Raw genomic sequence first — 23,497 nt, 5'->3', positions numbered from 1 at the left:
TCGGCCTAGCATCGTCCGGGTTAGGGTGGGTTTGGCCGGTAGGGATATCCTTGTCTCATCGCGCACCAGCGACTTCTGTGGCGGGCCGGGCGCAGTGCACGCTAACCAAGGTTGCCAGGTACACGATGTTTCCTCCGACACATTGGTGCGGCATAGTTTGCCTTCACTATTATTCTACAATGTAGAAAATATTCAAAAATAAAGAAAAACCCTGGAATGAGGAGGTATGTCCAAACTTTTGACTGGTACTGTATTTATTTCAATGATCAAACAATAAAGATATCATTTTAAAGATGGATGGGATCTCCCTTTATTCCTTTTTTGGAGTCATTTAGTAGACGCTCTTATCCAGAGTGACTTACAGTAGTGAGTGCATACATTTTCACACTTTTAACTGGTCCCCCATGACAATCGATCCCACAACCCTGGCGTCGCAAGTTAACCACACGGGACTGTATGCTGTTGAATAGTGGCATGGAAAGACATAGGAGTCCCTATTCATTATACAAATGTTACAGTAGTTAGCTAAGTGCTTTATGTTCATGCACATTATCACCAAATTATTCATTGTGTAATATATATATATATATATATATATATAAATTTATAAGTGTAATGTATATTTCTAAAACTGACTCGGTACAAACAAAAAGTGTATTTGTTCTGGAATGTGACTACTGAAGTTCAAGGAGGGTAAAGGATGGAAATGAAATGGGCTTCAGTATAAAACTAAAAGATCAGGTCCCACATGTCTGTTGGCTCAGTTGCAGTCCAAGTCAGGTGTGTTCTCAAACATCTACAGAGGGATGGATAAAATGTCAACATGAGCAAAATGTCTTTATGGATGCAAAACTACCATTGGACAGAGGGACAAAATAAATGGCACCATGATGACATTGAATTTGCAATACACACATTCATTCCAATCTCAAGGGATTGAAGCATTTTTAGAGGATGTTTGCGTACTGGTTAGGAATTGTAGCAGACTACAGACAATCATGCATACATGAGCCTCATGCTGAAAACACAAAACAATTATACCGCAGGTTACTACAGTAGGTACCAGTGATTATTTGGCACTATTGAAACATCGCCCACAGCTTGTTATTACTAGCAAAGACATGCTTATTCGGAGAAACCGGTACCATTCACAATACCTGAAAGTCTTCAGCTAAAAACTCTCCGAGATCAGACGTCTGAGGCAAGTAGTATGACAAAGAACAACAATGGACGAGAAATTCAAGGGACATATTCGCAAATGAATGCATTGTTCAATTCTTAGTTTTTGGCATCAGACTGCAATTGAATTGAATTGAATAAACACCCAGAGGGGAAGTTTTACTCACCACAGCATCAATTTCCTTAGGACCAGTCCAACACTGGAACACTGGTGCAACGCTCCTCTTCAGCTCTCCGAACACGTCTGGCGGCATGGGCATCATGTTGTCTTGCAGTCTAGATGGGTGACTAGAACACATTGTGAAAATAACAGTTAAATCAGATTATAAAATCATACTCAAACCAGACTATTGCAAATACAAAATAAAGATTTTTATAGCATCTTTACCTTTTAACGAAATGAATATTGAGTATTATGAAGGATACTCGAGACTTACACTTCTGACACTGATATGAGTTCTGTCTTCATGTACCCTGTGCTGCTGGAACTCTCCACATCCATGGGCTCTGATGCTGAAAAAAAAAAATGGTGGACCAGTGATATAAAGACCACTTGTCCCACATCTGTCTGTGATCTATAGCCAACTCCTATGGTCGTTCAATGCTATACAGAGAAAATAGATTGATAGAGATGTTGGTCATAAAACACAACCCCGATGGTCTACCAAACAGACATCCGGGTCCTTACAGGGGCTTTGTGTAAATCAAAAATAACACTATTGCTACCAAGTTGAATGATTGAGGAGCAAACTGAAGAGAGAAGAATTTTCAGCCACTTTGTGGGACAATGGAAGTAGATTTCAGTAATGCTTCTTTATTCTGGGACCACCCACACGTAAAATGTATACACGTATGACTAAGTCGCTTTGGATTTAAAAAAGTGTCTGCTAAATGGCATATATTATTTATTATAATATTCGCAGAGGATTGAAAAACAAAGTGGTCACTGGCTGCTTACCCTCTGAGGCCCTAGCGTAGTACTTTCCGAAGGACTTGTCTTTGGGGATGTCTGGGTAGAGGAAGCGGAGTGGGTTCTCTGGGATGTTCTCAGCTGCCATCACCTTGTAGGTGCGGATGATGTCAGGCAGAGAGACTGCAGACAGTTCCTTCTTGGTGTAGGGCTCCACTGCATGGAATACAGGCTTATCTGTGAAAACACACACATCAAAATATATCAACCTTTTAATTGTAATTGGCTACAGGGCCGCTGTGTGTGTGGTGTGTGTTTTCACAGACTCACTGTATTGGTCGTGTTCCACCCAAGTGAATGTGATGGCTCCGTCTCTGCTACTCTCACTGAAGCGCAGCAAGAACGTGCCTGGACACTTCCCAGTCAGCAGGGCCTTCTCCCTCTCCTTACTCACAAAGCCCAGGATGCAACTGTGTGGGTGAGAAAAATAAAATAAACATTTCTTAACCTCTACGTTTATTTGACTGGGGAAATTCACATTGTCCAAAAATTCTGTTAATGTACAGTGCATTTGGAAAGTATTCAGACCCCTTGACTTTTTCCACATTTTGTTACGTTAAAGCTTCATTCTAAAAGGGAATCAATTGTTTTTTTACTCATCAATCTACCCCATAATGACAAAGCAGAAACAGGTTTTTAGAAATTATTACAAATAAAAAACTGAAATATGACATTTACATAAGTATTCAGACCCTTTGTTGAAGCTCCTTTGGAAGCGATTACAGCCTCGAGTTTTCTTGGGTATGATGCTACAAGCTTGGCACACCTGTATTTGGTGAGTTTCTCCCATTCTTCTCGGCAGATCCTCTCAAGCTCTGTCAGGTTGGATGGGGAGAGTCACTGCACAGCTATTTACAGGTCTCTGGTCTCTTCAAAGATGTTCGATTGTGTTCAAGTCTGTTTCAGGTCCTGAGCACTCTGGAGCAGGTTTTCATCAATAATCTCTCTGTACTTTGCTCCGTTCATCTTTCCCTCGATCCTGACTAGTCTCCCAGTCCCTGCCGCTGAAAATCATACTCGCAGCATGATGCTGCCACCTCCATTCTTCACCAGTGCCAGGTTTCCTCCAGACGTGACGCTTGGCATTCAGGTCAAAGTGTTCAATCTTGGTTTTATCGAATCAAATTTCATTTGTCACATGCACTGAATACAACAGGTGTACCTTACAGATAAATGCTTACTTACAAACTCTTAACCAATAAAGCAGTTTTTTGTTCAAATACACCCCAAAAATGAAAGAAATAAAAGTAACAAATAATTAAAGAGCAGCAGTAAAATAACAATAGTAAGGCTATATACAGGGGTACCGGTAGAGAGTCAATGTGTTAGTCTGGTTAGTCAAGGTAATATGTACATGTAGATACGAGTTATTAAAGTGACTATGCATAGATAGTAACAGAGTAGCACCAGTGTAGAAGGGGGGGGCAATGCAAATAGTCTGGGTAGCCATTTGATTAGATATTCAGGAGATTTATGTTTTTGGGGTAGAAGCTGTTTAGAAGCCTTTTGGACCTAGACTTCACGCTCCAGTTCCGCTTGCCATGCATTAGTAGAGAGAACAGTCTATGACTAGGGTGACTGGTAGTCTGACAATTTGTAGGGCCTTCCTCTGACACCGCCTGGTATAGAGATTCCTGGATGGCAGGAAGCTTGGCCCCGGTGATGTACTGGGCCGTACGCACTACCCACTGTAGTGGCCTAGCAGTTGCCATACCAGGCAATGATGCAACCCGTCAGGATGCTCTTGATGGTGCAGCTGTAGAACCTTGAGGATCTGAGAACCCATGCCAAATATTTTCAGTCTCCTGAGGGGGAATATGTTTTGTTGTGCCCTTTGTCTTGATCATGTTGAGGGAGAGGTTGTTGTCCTTGCCCCACGCAGTCAGGTGTCTGACCACCTCCCTATAGGCTGTCTCATCGTTGTCGGTGATCAGGCCTACCACTGTTGTGTCATCGGCAAACTTAATGATGGTGTTGGAGTCGTGCCTGGCCATGAAGTCATGAGTGAACAGGGAGTACAGGAGGGGACTGAGCACGCACCCCTAAAGGCCCCCATGTTGAGGATCAGCGTGGCGGATGTGTTGTTACCTACCCTTACCACCTGGGGGCGGCCCGTCAGGAAGTCCAGGATCCAGTTGCAGAGGGAGGTGTATAGTCCCAGGGTCCTTAGCTTAGTGATGAGCTTTGAGGGCACTATGGTGTTGAACGCTGAGCTGTAGTCAATGAATAGCATTCTCACATAGGTGTTCCTTTCGTCCAGGTGTGAAAGGGCAGAGTGGAGTGCAATAGAGATTGCATCATCTGTGGATCTGTTGGGTGGTATGCAAATTGGAGTGGGTCTAGGGTTTCTGGGATAATGGTGTTGATGTTAGCCATGACCAGCCTTTCAAAGCACTTCATGGCTACAGACGTGAGTGCTACGGGGCGGGAGACATTTAGACAGGTTACCTTGGTGTTCTTGGGCACAGGGACTATGATGGTCCCACATCGGCTGCAGAGAGGGTGATCACACAGTTGTTCGGAACAGCTGATGCTCTCATGCATGTTTCAGTGTTACTTGCCTCGATGCAAGCATATAAGTTATTTAGCTCGTCTGGTAGGCTCGTGACACTGGGCAGCTCTCGGCTGAGCTTCCCTTTGTAGGCTATAATAGTTTGCAAGCCCTGCCACATCCGACGAGCATCGGAGCCGGTGTAGTACGATCTTAGTTCTGTATTGACATTTCGCCTGTTTGATGGTTCTTTGGAGGGCATAGCCGGATATCTTATAAGTTTCTGGGTTATAGAGTCCCGCTCGTTGAAAGTGGCAGCTCTACCGTTTAGCTCAGTACGGATGTTGCCTGTAATCCATGACTTCTGGTTGGGGTATGTACGTACAGTCAATGTGGGGACTACGTCATCAATGCACTTATTGATGAAGCCAGTGACTGATGTGGTGTACTCCTGAATCCCATCGGAAGAATCCTGGAACATATTCCAGTCTGTGTTAGCAAAACAGTCCTGTATTTTAGCATCTGCTTCATCTGACCACTTTTTTATTGACCGAGTCACTGGTGCGTCCTGCTTTAATTTTTGCTTGTAAGCAGGAATCAGGATAGAATTATCGTCACATTTGCTAAATGGAGGGCGAGGGAGAGCTTTGTACGCATCTGTGTGTGGAGTAAAGTTGGTCTAAAGTTATTTTCCCTTCTGGTTGCACATTTAACATGCTGAAAGAAATGAGGTAAAACTGATTTAAGTTTCCCTGCATTAAAGTCCCCGGCCACTAGGAGCTCCGCCTCTGGATGAGCATTTTCCTGTTTGCTTATGGCGGTATACAGCTCATTGCGTTGGTCTGTGGTGGTATGTAGACAGCTACGAAAAATACAAATAAACTCTCTAGGTAGATAGTGTGGTCGACAGCTTATCAGATAATGTTCAATCGACTGATAAAGAACTAACTCACCCATCGTTCCACAGGGACAGCAGGTGTCTCTTGATGAGGTCCAGGATAGCTTCGATCCACAGCCAGAAGGGAAAGCTCTTCTCACTGAGACTCTACAGTAGACAATGTGTCTTCAGATGTCTAGATGGATTACTAGGTCCTTCTATATTACAACTGTAAAGATGTTGTATTCTGTATATTGTAGTCATGACCTACCTTACAGAACTTGGTCCAGGGGATAAGGCCCTCAGGATTCCTCTGTGCTTTCTGGCCTGTTAGTAAATGTATCTAGGTTAACCTCATCATGAAGTATCGGGAGTTTGTAAATCAACCAGCAACGTTATTAGAAGTATGGTAACATAACAAAAGCCAATCCCCCCCCATCATGACTCACCCAGTAGTTTGTCGGCCAGCATGCCTAGCTGCTCTTCATTGAGTCCCCTCTTGGTGACAGAGGAGAACTGCCAGCTCAGCACCTCGGACAGCTGACCCCAGGACGCTGCAGGAGGGCTCAGGAAGAACTTCAGGTTCTGGGACAGACCAGGGAAAACGAGCGAGACAGAAAAGGAGAGCAGTGCGTTTGTGTACTGTCAATTTTTTTAAAATCTGATTTAGATTGGCTAATGCGTGGGCCTTCTGAACAGAGATTTGATCTCAATGCAAATAACATGTATACATACAGGTTCAATTGAATCAATGCATTGTACTACCTTGGGCTCGCTGGTCAGCATGTTGTACCACAGGATGGAGGCCCAGCCACTGGGCAACTGGCTGACGTTGGAGATGACCACGATGGGCAGGGAGATGGTCTAAGAAGGACCAGAGGCCAGAGAAAGTCAAATTAAATAAGGTCAGAGTGCTGTTGGACCTTATGAAAATGGGAGTGTAGGCCTAATATAAATAGAAGCCAGTTCAGATAGGGAACCTGAGTCCCCGCCTCAGCTGTCATTGCTAGTATGCGTTTGCTTCTTTTGCAGCATTGATGCTGTTGCTGTAACTAGCCGTTTCTCACTATGCTGCGTTTTTCTGATATGAATTTTCTTTGCGAATGCTTGCTAGCTGTGGTTGAACCTCATTCAATATGCTCATGTGGCATGTCTGGCTGCGAGGATCAATCCACATCGCTGCTCTGCTGTTGTCAATAGCGGCTACAACTAGCTAGCTCGTAGATTTGTCTCGGGAGTATTGTATACTTTATTTGTTTTTATTTCCAATGCCAGTATCGGGCAGGGTCTGTGCGCTCGGTTAACACCCCATCACATAGAAATTGACTCGCCTATACAGGAGGAAGTAGCCTACACTAGCCTTTATGCGTCGATACCAGTACCAATGTTGTCTTGATGACATGAGCAGGTTGGTGCTTATCACGGCGATTTGATGGTCTCATGCGGCCGCAAATTTGTTTAGCGCAGCAATCAATCTAGATAGTAGCCTATTATGTGTCGCGCGGGACACCAGACCGCTGCAAGTCACTATAGTATCAGCTATACATTTACGGTGTCTTCCAGTCACATTAGCTAGTGTGACTTGCACCGGCAGTCACACTTAGAATTCCGTACATATTCTGACTGTAGGTTAATCATTCTGGAACCTTCCCTGACACATTTAGCTAAAAACACTCAATTTAACGTGCAGGTCTAAAATAGTGTGCAATTATAACTATACTCTGTTCTGAGCTAACTAATATGCAGGCATATTTCAGTATCTATTTGGTCTATTTCTTCTTGTTATCAGGTCATCATCTATCTTCTCTCAGGGCTTACCGGGATATACGTTAAGACAGCTCAGCTCAGGTCGACTATATTGTAGAACTAGGTTTTAGATTATCATGTCACTCTTCCCTTTGCACACTCGTGCATGCACCTGCATGTTGTTTTATGCTATGTGCGAAGCCTAATCAGGATCAACCTTGCCGCTACTCTCATGGCCTATGGAAAAGCCTCTCTCTCTCTCTCTCTCTCTCTCTCAGTAGCATAAGTTTGAGTCCAAGTTAAGGCAAAAGTGTTGTAGTTTCATTGCACCTTTCCAAAGGCGGCCCCGTATGATGGCTTTATGGGTTCTTCAGTCTGAGATACACTAAGTGCTCCTTCCCTTTAATCTTGAATTATCTCTTAAGTACTGTTTGCATTATGGACACTCACATTTTAACATCTAGGGGTCATGGGGTCTGAATACTTTCTGAAGGCACTGTAGCTGCAGGTGGTTGACTGGCTCATATTGCTTACGTTTGCTTGTTAGATAAAAAATATGCTGACCCGTCAGATGATTACTCATCTAGTTTCAGTGTGAGCACCCGGCGGTGCGTCTCCAGGGCGGTTGGGTCCGTACTGCTTACGTTTGCTAGTTAGATAAAAATATCTCCTTATGCTGACCCGTCAGATGATTACTCATTTAGTTTCAGTGTGAGTACCCGGCGGTGCGTCTCCAGGGCGGTTGGGTCCGTACTGCTTACGGTTGCTAGTTAGATAGGACAAATATACTAAGATAACAGCTCACCTTGCCTCAAGCAAGGGTACCCAGTGTCATATGAGAACTTTAGTGGCTTGCGAAAGTATCCCCCCCCCCCCCCCCGGCATTTTTCTTATTTTGTTGCCTTTACAACCTGGAATTAAAATGGATTTTGGGGGGATGTGTGTCATTTGATTTACACAACATTTTGAAGATGCAAAATATATTTTTATTGTGAAACAAACAAGACAAAAAAAAACTGAATTTGAGCATGCATAACAATTCACCCCCCAACCAAAGTCAATACTTTGTAGAGACACATTTTGCAGCAATTACAGCTGCAAGCCTTGGGGTATGTCTCTATAAGCTTGGCCACTGGGATTTTTTCCCATTCTTCAAGGCAAAACTGCTCCAGCTCCTTCAAGTTGGATGGGTTCCGCTGGTGTACAGCAATCTTTAAGTCATACCACAGATTCTCAATTGGATTGAGGTCTGGGCTTTGACTAGGCCTTTCCAATACATTTAAATGTTTTCCCTTAAACCACTCAAGTGTTGTTTTAGCAGTATGCTTAGGGTCATTGTCCTGCTGGAAGGTGAGCCTCCGTCCCAGTCTCTGGAAGACTGAAACAGGTTTCCCTCAAGAATTTCCCTGTATTTAGCGCCATCCATTATTCCTTCAATTCTGACCAGTTTCCCTGTCCCTGCCGATGAAAAATATCCCCACAGCATGATGCTGCCACCACCATGCTTCACTGTGGGGATGGTGTTCTCTGGGTAATGAGAGGTGTTGGGTTTGCGCCAGACATAGCGATTTCCTTGGCCAAAAAGCTCAATTTTAGTCTCATCTGACCAGAGTACCTTCTTCCATATGTTTGTGGAGTCTCCCACTTTTGGCGAACAACAAACGTGTTTGCTTATTTTTTTCATTAAGTAATATCTTTTTTTCTGGCCACTCTTCGGTAAAGCCCAGCTCTGTGGAGTGTACTAAGTGGTCCTATCGACAGATACTCCAATCTCCGCGGTGGAGCTTTGCAGCTCCTTCAGGGTTATCGTTTGTCTCTTTGTTGCCTCTCTAATTAATGCCCTCCTTGCCTGGTCTGTAAGTTTTGGTGGGCGGCTCGCTCTTGACAGGTTTGTTATGGTGCCATATTCTTTCCATTTTTTAATAATGGATTGAATGGCGCTCCGTGGGATGTATTTGATAACCTGCAAAATCGGCAGTGTTTCCTACTTACAAAGCATGTAGAGGTCTGTCATTTTTATCATAGGTACACTTCAACTGAGACCAAAAATCAAGAAAATCACATTGTATGATTTTTAAGTAATTAATTTGCATTTTATTGCATGACATAAGTATTTGATCACCTACCAACCAGTAAGAATTCCATCTCTCACAGACCCTGTTAGTTTTTCTTTAAGAAGCCCTCCTGTTCTCCACTCATTACCTGTATTAACTGCACCTGTTTGAACTCGGCTTCATAACAAAGGGGTGAATACATATGCACGCACCACTTTTCAGTTTTTTATTTAGTATAATTTCTTGAAACAAGTTATTTTTTTATTTCACTTCACCAATTTGGACTATTTTGTTTATGTCCATTACATGAAATCCAAATAAAAATCTATTTAAATGACAGCTTGTAATGCAACAAAATAGGAAAAACACCAAGGGGGATGAATGCTTTTGCAAGGCACTGTACAAGACATACGTTGCACAGCGCATTCTACACATGGTTCATATTCACACATTGTATAGTCTTGTAATGGTAGGATGACCTAGCTGGTCTATTTGATCATGTCTCAATGGCACTTTCTGCAGTAGTGACACATAGTGTGTATGGTGTATGGTTCTGCTGATTTGGGGGATTGGTATAGCATGTAGGTAATTTTATATATTAACGCTTTGCTTGTTGCAGTGAGCTCCCCTGATGTAACAGAGCCTATATCGCCAAGACTTGAAATATTCATTATTTAATAAATGGTTAAACATATTTCTATGTGGTGTTTGTTTTCTGAAATAAAGTGAAGCCAGTTCAGAAAAGGAAGCCGAGTGCCCGCTTCAGCATCAGCTGAGATGGCACCAATTAGATGCTAGTAACGATCCCCTTCACCTTATTTGGCGTTCTATTTAAGATGACTGATTCTGCTAACACATCCTGCTGCCTGCATCCTGCTAGTATCCGTTTGCTTCTTTACTCCCACCATCACCCCAGCCTTGACCTGTTTGGTTCTGTTTTCCTGCTTGTAGGTAATTTTAGATATTGACGCTTTGCATGGACAGTGAGCTACCCTGAAGGAGTAGAGCCTATATCGCCACGACTTGCATTATTCATTCTTAAATAAATTGTAAAAAATATATATAAAAAATTCTACTTGGTGTTTCCTTTCTGAACTATATTTCAGACCACTTACCTCTAGCTTGAGCTCCAGACCTGACTGGTTGAGTTCAGACTCAAAGCAGATGCAGTGCAGCTCCTCTGTCACAATGAGAGGCCCCTGGAATAACATGGTCAGACAGTAACACATTAGGGGCTATGTCCCAATTGTCTTGCCTTCCTCCAAAAGTCTGCACTTGTTCACTTCCCTGATTTGAAAGGAAAATGACTGGTATGAGAAATATGATGGAAACTCCCTCCGAACCATACCAATTCAATGCTTTAACATATGTGGGAAGTGGTGAACGAGTGCACTCTTCAGGAGAAAAGAGATATCATTGTGACGCACCCTAGGACTCAGTGCCACGCTGTACTTAGCACTTCTCGTATCTATCGGAATGAATTGAGTGTAACTGTTCACCTTGTCATTATAGGACAGTCATATAACCCAGGTAATCTCTCACCTCATTTGTTCTGTTGCCGGCTACTTTCTGCTCTTTCAGTTGCTGTGTTGAGACCAGAGAATAAGGAGTGATGACAGTGCAGGTCCAAATGGACAATCGGGACAACTCATTCAGATGTAATGCCCTGTATGCTATTTGTAAATGGTGCCAGCTTACCAAATGGCGAAACTCTGCAGCCAAGCTTCCATTTGACTCCTCCATATTCAGAACTTTTGTGTTGGTGCCCAATATGTTGAACTTACGAAACCCTTTCTTTTCTGTAACGTCCCTGGAGAGAAAACGCATTGTGCATTCCTTCTTTAGTTATGTATTCACATCACAAATTCAAGAGCAGGGCATAACAACGCACAAACACATATATTCTATCACACTCATCCACTTACTTGTCAAACAAAGCTTTCACTTTGAGTTGATAATTGAATTCCTGGAGCTTCACCAGAAATCTAGAGAGAAAATGCAAATCAAAACTCAACTAGGTCTGGACGGATTCATAGGAACTACTGACGGGAGGAACTACAGACGGGAGGTGCTATTGTGTTGTGCTTACCGGAGCTTGACAGTGAACTGCACCTGTGTCTTCAGCACCAGAGGTCTCTGTGGATGTGTGGGCATACAGGGCTGTCTCTCCACCACCAAGGAACTGAGAAACACCATAGACACAAGGAATTTAGAGGGGATATACTGTATAGAGGCATTTAGATATTCTTCAAGAACAAATGGGTAGAATATACAGTATATATACACTACCGTTCAAAAGTTTGGGGTCACTTAGAAATGTCCTTGTTTTTGAAAGAAAAGCACATTTTCTGTCCATTAAAATAACATCAAATTGATCAGAAATAATGTGCAGACATTGTTAATGTTATAAATGTCTATTGTAGCTGGAAACAGCAGATTTTTTATGGAATATCTACATAGGCGTACAGAAGTCCATTATCAGCAACCATCACTCCTCCTGTGTTCCAATGGCACGTTGTGTTAGCTAATCCAAGTTCATAATTTTAAAAGGCTAATTTCTAATTCGAAAACCATTTTGCAATTATGTTAGCACAGCTGAAAACTGTTGTTCTGATTAAAGAAGCAATAAAACTGGCCTTCTTTAGACTAGTTGAGTATCTGGAGCATCAGCATTTGTGGGTTCGATTACAGGCTCAAAATGGCCAGAAACAAAGAACTTTCTTCTGAAACTCGTCAGTCTATTCTTGTGAGAAATGAAGGCAATTCCATGCGAGAAATTGCCAAGAAACTGATCTCGTACAACGCTGTGTACTACTCCCTTCACAGAACAGTGCAAACTGTCTCTAACCAGAATAGAAAGAGAAGTGGGAGGCCCCGGTGCACAACTGAGTAAGAGGACAAGTACATTAGAGTGTCTAGCTTGAGAAAAATACACCTCACAAGTCCTCAACTGGCAACTTCATTAAATAGTACCCGTAAAACACCAGTCTCAACGTCAACAGTGAAGAGGCGACTCCGGGAAGCTGGCCTTCTAGGCAGATTTGCAAAGAAAAAGACATATCTCAGACTGGCCAATAAAAATACAAGTTTAAGATGGGCAAAAGAACACAGACACTAGACAGAGGAACTCTACCTAGAAGGCCAGCATCCAGAGTTGCCTCTTCACTGTTGATGTTGAGACTGGTGGTTTCCATAAATGTGGAAAAAGTCAAGGCGCCACTATAGACCCGGGTTCAACCCCGGGCTATGTCACAGCCGGCTGAGACCCATGCGGCGGCGCACAATTGGCCAATTGTCCTCTGGGTTAGGGGAGGGTTTGGCCTGCCGGGATGTCCTTGTCCCATCACTGTCTAGCGATTCCTTGTTGCGCCCGGGAGCATGCACACTGACTGCGATCGCCAGTTGTACGGTGTTTCCTCCAACACATTGGTGCGGCTGGCTTCTGGGTTAAGCGAGCAGTGTGTCAAGAAGCAGTGAGCCTTGGCAAGGTCGTGTTTCAGAGGACGCATGGCTTTCGGCCTTCGCCTCGCCCGAGTCCGTACGGGAGCTGCAGCGACGGGACAAGACTGTAAACTACCAATTGGATACCACAAAATTGGGGAGAAAAAAACAAAAAAACAATAAAATAATCAAAAACACCAGTGAAAAACACAGAATGGGCCTTTAACATTGGAATACAAATGTGGTGTCACTCACTGTTCTAGGAGGTTCCGGAACAGTGTCAGGGCCCGCCCCTCCAGGAAGCCTTTCTGCTGTTTGATTGGGTCGTTGTCGTATGTGTACTTCTGCTCTAGTTCCTGGAGCTCCTTCAGCTGCTGCCTCACCTGCTGCAGGCTTTCCGCCACCGCTGTGAACCTACAGGGGAAGAAGAAGATGAAGCCGAATAAGAAGAATACTTTATTTGTTGGGTTCCTAAATTCATATTTTTGCTTGATCAGACAAGAGATGCCCGAAAGAATGAACTAGCCTCCTCACCAGTTCTGCAGTTGGTCCAGACATGCGTTGGGTGGTCCTCCGATACAGGAGATCTGCTGCCTCTTCTTCCACTCCGCCAGCTCATCTGAGATCAGGTCTGACTGGACCGCCTCGGCCATGTTGAGCACCTCCGCCAACTGGCCAACCACTTCCTGTGGGGGAAATTAAGTAAAGTCCCATGCACACAAAGTTATTATCTACTCTTCAACGTGAGTAGGCTGGTTATTGCTGGATAATACACTAAGGGCGTTTTCACATATAGTTTTGAGATATAGTTCTAATCTATTTGTTACATTGTCTTTTCCCCCCTATTTGATCCGATTGGTTTCACATTTCCAAATGTCAAACGAACAAAACATTCCTCAACAAACCATGTGTCCATAAAAGTCATTTGTTTAAATGCTCACGTAAAATCCATCTCTGATTATTCTAAAGCATCACTTGTGTGTCCCGATCTTCATATTACTTTCGCTTTGGTCTTCCAACAACACGCGGGAGGAAACGTAGCGCAATAGCCGCTCTAACTGCAAGGTGAATAGGCTATATTCAGCTATACCCCTGGTATAGACCCCCGGCTCCCCTAACCTGCATTGGATGCACTCACGAATGCGTTGCTACTCACAAAATGTTTCAGAGACCTCAAGTGATGATGCTGCGAGCATTAAATAAAATGCTGTCAAACAATCAAAAATAATGCGCAACCTCTTTTCCTGTGTTTTGGCTGACTGCATTCTCACCTGCAGCGAACCGCAGCAGTGTACGAATTGAATTGGACCGAGACCACCCTTTTTGAGTGAACCCCTGTGCATTGTTTAGTGCCCTCCCAAGTGCGGATATAATGTTCACACCAGTCCAAAGAACCAAACTAAGGGGGTAAACGCACCAAACCAATTTGGTGTGAAAGCCCCCTTAGTCGCAACTCACATGTTCTGAATGATTAAAATACATGTAGTTTTAGTGGTGATTGAGGCGTAAACAAATCGGTTAATATTCACAGTACAATGTCATGATAAAACGTCACCGTTTAACCTCATCCTGACCCCTCTTACCCCTCTCTTGATCTTCAGCTTCAAACACATCTCTGCAATCAGCAGCTTCTCGTGTTCCAGCTGTTTCGGTGTCAGCCCGTTCATTTCATGTTCTAAAGTGGGAGAAGGAAAAACATAATCTTACTGACTATACTTGAAACACAGATTCCTGTAAATAGATGATCTACTACAGATAGAGAATAAAACACCTCACCTCTGTTCTTAAGAGTATTTTCCTTAAAGTCATGCTCGTCTTGAAGGTATTCCAGAGACTTTACATTCTGATCCGCTTCCTAGCAAGTGAGATAAACGTGTTGGATCAGATAGATGGCAAACCTGACATGCATGAACACGTACTGCAAATCACTGGCGGAATCAACATATACACTGCTCATAAAGGGAACACTTAAACAACACAATGTAACTCCAAGTCAATCACACTTCTGTGAAATCAAACTGTCCACTTAGGAAGCAACACTGATTGACAATAAATGTCATATGCTGTTGTGCAAATGGAATAGACAACAGGTGGAAATTATAGGCAATTAGCAAGACACCCCAAATAAAGGAGTGGTTCTCCACAGACCACTTCTCAGTTCCTATGCTTCCTGGCTGATGTTTTGGTCACTTTTGAATGCTGGCGGTGCTTTCACCACTCTAGTGGTAGCATGAGACGGAGTCTGGCTCAGGTAGTGCAGCTCAACCAGGATGGCACATCAATGCGAGCTGTGGCAAGAAGGTTTGCTGTGTCTGTCAGCGTAGTGTCCAGAGCATGGAGGCGCTACCAGGAGACAGGCCAGTACATCAGGAGACGTGGAAGAGGCCGTAGGAGGGCAAAAACCCAGCAGCAGGACCGCTACCTCCACCTTTGTGCAAGGAGGAGCACTGCCAGAGCCCTGCAAAATGACCTCCAGCAGGCCACAAATGTGCATGTGTCTGCTCAAACGGTTAGAAACAGACTCCATGAGGGTGGTATGAGGGCCCGACGTCCACAGGTGGGGTTGTGCTTACAGCCCAACACCGTGCAGGACAATGCGAAGTGCAAGACAATGCTAGACCTCATGTGGCTGGAGTATGTCAGCAGTTCCTGCAAGAGGAAGGCATTGGTGCTATGGACTGGCCCGCCCGTTCCCCAGACCTGAATCCAATTGAGCACATCTGGGACATCAAGTCTCGCTTCATCCACCAACGTTGCACCACAGACTGTCCAGCAGTTGGCGGATGCTTTAGTCCAGGTCTGGGAGGAGATCCCTCAGGAGACCATCCGCCACCTCATCAGGAGCATGCCCAGGCGTTGTAGGGAGTTCATACAGGCACATGGAGGCCACACACACTACTGAGCCTCATTTTGACATTACATCAAAGTTGGATCAGCCTGTAGTGTGGTTTTCCACTTTAATTTTGAGTGTGACTCCAAATCCAGACCTCCATGGGTTGATACATTTGATTTCCATTGATAATTTTTGTGTGATTTTGTTGTCAGCAGTTTCAACTATGTAAAGAAAAAAGTATTTAATAAGAATATTTCATTCATTCAGATCTAGGATGTCTTATTTTAGTGTTCCCTTTATTTTTTTGAGCAGTGTAGTATATGATGGAAACGACCACTCACCTGAACCTTGTTTTTCATGTCTTTGATTTTGTTGTCCAGCTTTTGTTTCTCCAGAACCATGCTAGTCTGTGTGTTTTCTCTGTCGGTCTGAGAAGAAAATACTGTTCATTTAACCTCACAGTTAAAGCATGTAAACACTCCAATATACAGTTATGTATCACCTACAATATCTGACAGCGTGGATAGTGTGGTGATTTTGTTAATTACAATGCATGTCAATAAAAGTCAATGTAGGGCACCTCTATGCTTTTGGCAGCAGCCAGAATCTTCTGCTCCTCCTTCAGGTTTCTGGAGATGATCATGGCCATGTGAACGGGGTCCTCCTGAAAGTGGTCCTGTGAAAGTGTGTACTTTATTACTATAAATCACAAAAACCCTTCAGACACTGGGGTCATAACCAGAATAATACAAAAAAAAGTTATTATAGATCATTACTGTAGCATACAAGCAATACAGTATGGAAGGCCGCTGGCACAGACGTGACTGAGCTCATACTATACCTGGAGGTTTCTCTTGATCTTGCGGATGTTGTGTTGTAGCAGGAAGTTGTTTTCCAGAGCGAAGCGGCTGTGTTGATCATCCAGCTGGGCTAGGAGGTCATGGAAACGTACTGTTGCTAAGGAGTCCTGAACAGCCACATTTTCCCTACAGAGTTTCAATCACAGGGGAAGAGATCGGATGAAGTTGTGAATAGATAACAGTAGAGAGATTAGAGCTTTATAGATCCATTATACAGCAGCGTCTCAGCATCACTAAAATAGAATGGCATAGATCCAAATATAGTAGAATAGAATCTTTATTTATCTATTAAATACAGCAGACTCTCTCCTCCCCCGTCACTGCTTACCAGTCGATGCTCTCAATCCACTTGCTGAGGTACTGTCTGATATCCATGGGGAAGGAGTCATCGTAGAGCTGGTCGACCTGCTCCAGGTATTTCGACTCCAGTAGTTGCAGCTGGCACCACTGGGCCATCTGATCAAGGAGGAGTAACAGTGAGTTATGAAATGAGGCAATGAAATAAATGAAGATATTCATATTGTCTAAGATTGAGACAGGAACTACTATAACATGGATCAATGCACCTGGTAGCAATAACCGTTAGATTTGAGACATGTATTTGGTTACAATATGGCCTGTATCAGCTTGCTGTTTCTAGGTAAAGGTCCTTCCAGACCCCTTTAGGTGATGGCCCGTAGCAAGCGACAGGATCTGCTTAAGTTTTCGAGATGATCGATCTCTGTCGAGGGAGGAGCTGGTTTTTACATAGTGTGTTTTTTTTTCCTTTTTCTTCTGAACACAAACATTTAAATACGTACCTTTTATGTTCGCTAGAGTACTAAACTCAAAACGTGTGTACTATTCATGGTACTCTCTCTGCTGATCACGTCTGCCAGTCACGGTGTCCGTATCTAAGGTAGTAGACAGCTGGTGACATATCGAGAGCAATCTTCGTCTGACAAAACTGCTATCGGGTATCAAGTCTATTTATTTTTGAACTATTTAGGTATAGAAACATGAGACCGTCAGTGTAAGCTGTAAAAAGACTCCCAACTTAGAAAACAGCAACTGTAGTAATATAGCTAGCTTGCTAATAAGAAGATATGTTGCTAGCTAGCAGGAGCAGATACTGTAGGTTTATCACTAGCTAGCATGTCATTCCGGGAGTAATAATTCAAGGCCACAAAAATCTATTGGACAAGTAGTGTACATCTAATACATTCATCAAGGCAGGCCCCACTCATTTAATTCATACTGACAAATATGAAATGCCACATTATCCCTGTCAATAGCTGGACTAGGATGATTGCAGAGCACCCTGCCTCAGACTGTCAGAATGTATTTTGTGAGCTAGAAAATGAACATTCCTTTGCTGTGATGATTGATTTGATTAATTCTGTTCTCTCACTTTATCTATTCAGCTCTCATGAGTCCTGCTCCCAGAGATCAACCAAGTGCTATTCACCAAGCATGGGCTGATTCACGGACCTGTGAGGAGAACCACCCTACTGCAGTTTGAACTCGCCCTGCGGTCTCTATTTAGACATTGGGACCACATATGCCTGTTGTCTTTTCTTTGTGGATTTTGTCTTGGACAGTCTAGGGCATTTTAGAGTTGAAGAACACCCACCACAGATACATGTGCTTGTTTGAGCATCTTTATTCATTGTCGTCTCTCACTTTTGTCTCCTCTGATCTATTCACCAAGTGCTGCCATTTGAACTCGCCCTGCCGTCAGTCACTATTTAGACATTGAGACCACATGTGTATTTGCCTGTTGTCTTTTCTTTGTGGGTTGTCTTACACAGTCCAAGTACATTTTGGAGTTGAAGAACACCGACGACAGATGCACCTGGTTGTTTGAACATTTCAAAGACTAAATTCAATGTAGAATCAGTTTAACACATGACAAAACAGACCATTTTACTATTGTAACATGCAATGGGGAGAATTATATTGTTGTCGTCAGCAGCCCAGGCTTTTGCCATAGATGGTAGAGCTCTCGTCTCTAGACCACACAAGCTTTAGATTGCATTCTGCTAAGGTACTTGTCTCTCTCTACATCGATTATCTACATTAGTGACCAGGGTGGAGTCTTTAATACGCCTATGGGGCCTGGGCACACAAATGCTCCGAGAGAGAAGGGGTAATACCGAATCATGCATTGATGACAGTTCAAGTCTCTAGCAGAGGCTCGGGCTTCTGGCATAGATGGTAAAGCGCTCATGTATGGACTACAACATTGTAAGATTGTTCCCTCCACGGTACTTAATATAGACTGCATTGATTGGTAGGTTACACTATATTTAGATACTTCAAATACTCCCTAAGCCACCTTCGCTACTTGTCTCCATAGTCAATAAATGGTGAAAAACTATTTGTGCTTTGTGCTTTGTTCAAATGTATATGCATGAAACGAACATTACCGGAAACATGTCTCATACTAGATTTTGGCATTGTCAACTTTTAGAAGGTTAGTGGGAAGGTTAATCATTTAAACCACCTAAATATTATATTCCAATGCATCCAACATTATGCAGCTCAGTGTTCAACACCACAGTGCCCTCAAAGCTTATGACTAAGCTAAGCACCCTGGGACTAAACACCTCCCTCTGCAACTGGATCCTGGACATCCTGATAGGCCGCCCCCAGGTGGTAAGGGTAGGTAACAACACATCTACCACACTGATCCTCAACACAGGGGCACCTCAGGGGTGCGTGCAAAGTCCCCTCCTGTACTCTTTGTTCACTCATGACTGCATAGCCAAGCACGACTCCAACACCATCGTTAAGTTTGCCAACGACACAACGGTGGTAGGCCTGATCACCGACACGACAGTCTATAGGGAGGAGGTCAGAGACCTGGCAGTGTGGTGCAAGGACAACAACCTCTCCCCCGACGTGATCAAGACAAAGGTGATGATTGTGGACTACAGGAAAAGGTGGGCCGAGCACGCCCCCATTCTCATCGATGAGGTTGTAGTGGAGCAGGTTGAAAGCTTCAAGTTCCTCAGTGTCCACATCACCAAACACACCAAGACAGTCGTGAAGAGGGCACGACAACACTTATTTCCCCTCAGGAGACTGAAAAGATTTGGCATGGCCCTCAGATCCTCAAACTAGTTGTCGACTGATTAATCGGAATGGCCGATTAATTAGGGCCGAATTCAAGTTTTCGTAACAATCGAAAATCTGTATTTTTGGACACCAATTTGGCCATTTATTTTTACACCTTTATTTAATCTTTATTTAACTAGGCAACACATTCTTATTTTCAATGACGGCCTGGGAACGGTGGGTTAACTGCCTCGTTCAGGGGCAGACCGACAGACTTTCACATTGTCAGCTCGGGGAACCAATCTTGCAACCTTACAGTTAACTAGTCCAACGCTATAACTACCTACCTCTTGTTGCACTCCACAAGGAGACTGCCTGTTACGCGAATGCAGTAAGCCAAAGTAAGTTGCTAGCTAGCATTAAATTTATCTTATAAAAAACAATCCATCAATCATAATCACTAGTAAACTACACATAGTTGGTGATATTACTAGTTTGTCTAGCATGTCCTGCGTTGCATATAATCTGGCTGAGCATACAAGTATCTGACTGAGCGGTGGTAAGCAGCAGCAGGCTCGTAAGCATTCATTCAAATAGCACTTTTGTGCGTTTTGCCTGTAGCTCTTCGTTGTGCGTCAAGCATTGCGCAGTTTATGACTTCAAGCCTATCAACTCCCGAGATGAGGCTGGTGTAACCAATGTGAAATGGCTAGCTAGTCAGCTCATCTGCGTGAATATGCCTTAGGCATGCTGCAAGGAGGCATGAGGACTGCAGATGTGGCCAGGGCAATAAATTGCAATGTCCATGCTGTGAGAAGCCTAAGACAGCGCTACAGGGAAACAGAATGGACAGCTGATTGTCCTCGCAGTGGCAGACCACATGTAACAACATTTGCCCAGGATCAGTACATCCGAACATCACAACTGCGGGACAGGTACAGGATGGCAACAACAACTGCCCGAGTTACACCAGGAACGCACAATCATTCCATCAGTACTCAGACTGTCCCCAATAGGCTGTGAGAGGCTGGACTGAGGGCTCGTAGGCCACACTGCTCGTTCTGTGCGTGATTTCCTGCAAGATACTGAGTGTTACTTTTGATTTGGACCCCGCCTTTGTTCAGGGACACATTATTCAATTTCTGTTAGTCACATGTCTATGGAACTTGTTCAGTTTATGTCTCAATTGTTGAATCTTGTTATGTTCATTCAACTATTTTTGGTCCATTAAAATATCAAATTGATCAGAAATACAGTGTAGACATTGTTAATGTTATAAATGACTATTGTAGCTGGAAACGGCTGATTTTTTTAAATGTAATATCTACATAGGTGTACAGAGGCCCATTATCAGCAACCATCACTCCTGTGTTCCAATGGTACTTTCTGTTAGCTAATCCAAGTCTATCATTTTAAAAGGTTAATTGATCATTAGAAAACCCTTTTGCAATTATGTTAGCATGACTGAAAACTGTTGTGCTGATTAAAGACGCAACTAGCCTTCTTTAGACTAGTTGAGTATCTGGAGCATCAGCATTTGTGGGTTCGATTACAGGCTCAAAAACAAAGGACTTTCTTCTGAAACTCGTTATTCTATTCTTGTTCTGTGAAATGAAGGCTACACAACGTGAGAAATTGCCAAGAAACTGAAGATCTCATACAACGATGTTTACTACTCACTTCACAGAACAGCGCAAACTGGTTCTAACTAGAATAGAAAGAGTGGGAGGCCCCGGTGCACAACTGAGCAAGAAGACAACTACATTAGTGTCTAGTTTGAGAAACAAATGCCTCAAGTCCTCAACTGGCAGCTTAATTAAATAGTGCCCTCAAAACACCCGTCTCAATGTCAACAGTGGAGAGGTGACTCTGGGATGCTGGCCTTCTAGGCAGAGTTACTAAGAAAGAGCCATATCTCAGACTGGCCAATAAAAATAAAATATTTAAGATGGGCAAAAGAACACAGACACTGGACAGAGGAACTCTGCCTAGAAGGCCAGCATCCCAGAGTCACCTCTTCACTGTTGGTTGAGACTGGTGTTTTGAGGGCACTATTTAATTAAGCTGCCAGTTGAGGACTTGAGGCATTTGTTTCTCAAACTAGACAATAATGTAGTTTGGGGCGGTTGGGTAGCCTAGTGGTTAGAGTGTTGTTCAAACCCCCGAGCTGACAGGGTACAAATCTGTCGTTCTACCCCTGAACAGACAGTTAACCCACTGTTCCTAGGCCGTCATTGAAAATAAGAATTTGTTCTTAACCGACTTGCCTAGTTAAATAAAGTTTAAAGAAAAAATAAATAAATGACGGTTCCACGTTAAATGACGGTACCACGTTAAAAGTCACTGAACTCTTTAGTTAGGCCATTCTACTGCCGATGTTTGTCTATGTGCTCGATTTTATACACTAACGGGTGTTGCTGCAATATCCGAAACCACTCATTTGAAGTGGTATCCACATACTTTTGGTGATGTGTATTTATCTTCCTTCAGTCTTTGGGAGATAGTTATATCTGTTCAAGGCAGCAGCTTGAGGTTGGCACAAGAGGATGTGTTTACATCGAAAATAGAAGAAGGCCATTGGCTGCCTTCATCACAAGGGAAATGTATGAGAGTTGTGATTGGTTCCAAGTTTAGCAGTTCAGCAAATTTGCCTGCGCAGACTGTTGAAATATAGTTTTTTTTATGCGAAAATGTGCAAGAATGGAAGGTGCCAACACATTGTATTGTCACCATAAGCATGTTTTACCGTCATATACAAAACATCAGCTCCTCCCTCGACGGGGATCGCGCAACTTCACGTTTTTTAGCTTCAGACCACCACCTAATTTCCCCTTTCTCAAGAAAAAAGGTCCTTCCTCGTTTCAAAACACAGACTGCAAGTAGTTGATTTCCTTCTCATTTCTAATGAGATGATATAGAGGCTGTCATCAACACTGTTATAAATTATAGATCGCCTTACCTTTTACTTTGCCTATGGACAACAAATCACGAACTAAAGACTTGGAAGAGATTATGGTTTCCTGTTGCAGATCCGCTGCAAAAGTACAATCAGGTCACTTACAACAAACAGCGTAACCAAATATATATTTTTAAAACTAATCGTATGGTTCTATCTGTAGCATTATAGTCTGATGATGACGCCCATATGCAGAAGAATGTCTTCTCCAATAGGAGTTTCGCATATGATCAGGGTTACTCAGACTCTTTTTCGATAGCCAATCAAGACGCAGACTTTGCTGCAAGACAAAACCGGACAGGGCTGTTCCGATAGATTAACAACCTCCCATGATGTCCTTCGCCGTCCATTTGAAGTATTTTCGTGGATATTAGAAGACAATGGTCAAATTCAGTTTTCATTAACTGTAATCAAAGATAGATTACATGTTTGTATTTGTTGACGCGTCGCAAATTTCCCCAAAACATGAGCAAACCATCTAAAGCAAATACTATATTATCTGCTGCCGTTCAGAAGGAGGAGGACACCCATCAGAACAGCCAAGTGTTTACCACGTGTTTTCAGGGAAAGTGAAAGTAGCTGGAGCCTCTGCTGAAACTGGGGAAATGGGCATGGCCCGATTTATAAGTCATAGTTTTTATATATATAATGATTGTCTTCTTTGACACTGACAAACTGAGATCAATAAAAAACGATTTGGTCTGCATTCAAAGAATAGCCCAGCCCAATGAAGCGAGAACACATTAAAAAAATCTAATCAAATGTATTTGTCACTTACACATGGTTAGCAGATGTTATTGCGAGTGTAGTGAAATGCTTGTGCTTCTAGTTCCGACAGGAGGAAATATATATACTGAACAAAAATATAAACGCAACATTTTCAAAGATTTTACTGAGTTTCTGTCAATGTAAAAAATCTGTCAATTTAAATTAATTAATTAGGCCCTAATCTATGGATTTCTCATGAGTGGGCAGGGGTGCAGCCATGGGTGGGCATAGGCCCACATACTTGGGAGCCAGGTCCAGCCAATCTGAATGAGTTTTTCCACAC

At 43.2% G+C, this 23,497-nt stretch overlaps 1 protein-coding gene across 2 annotated transcripts; it reads right to left on the bottom strand.

Annotated features, from left to right (window-relative positions):
* Positions 1 to 217: 217 nt before the first annotated feature.
* On the bottom strand, positions 218 to 22,664 carry LOC115129673 (signal transducer and activator of transcription 1-alpha/beta-like). 2 transcript variants are annotated; one of them, XM_029660282.2, is made up of 24 exons: positions 22,450 to 22,664; positions 16,780 to 16,907; positions 16,433 to 16,577; positions 16,172 to 16,267; positions 15,933 to 16,019; positions 14,535 to 14,613; positions 14,342 to 14,433; positions 13,293 to 13,444; positions 13,014 to 13,172; positions 11,407 to 11,499; positions 11,243 to 11,302; positions 11,016 to 11,127; positions 10,860 to 10,901; positions 10,433 to 10,516; positions 6,283 to 6,381; positions 5,967 to 6,102; positions 5,789 to 5,844; positions 5,594 to 5,685; positions 2,420 to 2,559; positions 2,138 to 2,326; positions 1,617 to 1,692; positions 1,347 to 1,467; positions 1,158 to 1,196; positions 218 to 796 (listed from the first exon to the last, which is right to left on the bottom strand). In XM_029660282.2, the coding sequence occupies exons 2-24, from the start codon at positions 16,905 to 16,907 to the stop codon at positions 761 to 763; spliced, it is 2,313 nt and encodes a 770-aa protein (XP_029516142.1). In that variant the 5' UTR covers positions 22,450 to 22,664; the 3' UTR covers positions 218 to 760. The 2 variants fall into 2 exon arrangements, with proteins under 2 accessions (XP_029516142.1, XP_029516143.1); XM_029660283.2 differs by lacking the exon at positions 1,158 to 1,196.
* Positions 22,665 to 23,497: the final 833 nt, after the last annotated feature.

The sequence above is a fragment of the Oncorhynchus nerka genome, linkage group LG5, assembly GCF_034236695.1.
Source record: "Oncorhynchus nerka isolate Pitt River linkage group LG5, Oner_Uvic_2.0, whole genome shotgun sequence".
Classification (NCBI taxonomy): domain Eukaryota; kingdom Metazoa; phylum Chordata; class Actinopteri; order Salmoniformes; family Salmonidae; genus Oncorhynchus; species Oncorhynchus nerka.
Note: the sequence above shows the minus strand (reverse complement) of the source record. Positions and strands in the feature narration are given on the sequence as shown.

Coding starts and splice junctions, on each gene's coding strand:
- LOC115129673 (XM_029660282.2), bottom strand. CDS start 16,907: ATGGCCCAGTGGTGCCAGCTGCAACTACTGGAGTCGAAATACCTGGAG. Junction 11,500..13,013: donor TTCCGGAACCTCCTAGAACA/GTGAGTGACACC, acceptor GGTGTTTCTCAG/TTCCTTGGTGGTGGAGAGAC. Junction 10,902..11,015: donor CTGCAGAGTTTCGCCATTTG/GTAAGCTGGCAC, acceptor GTCTCAACACAG/CAACTGAAAGAGCAGAAAGT.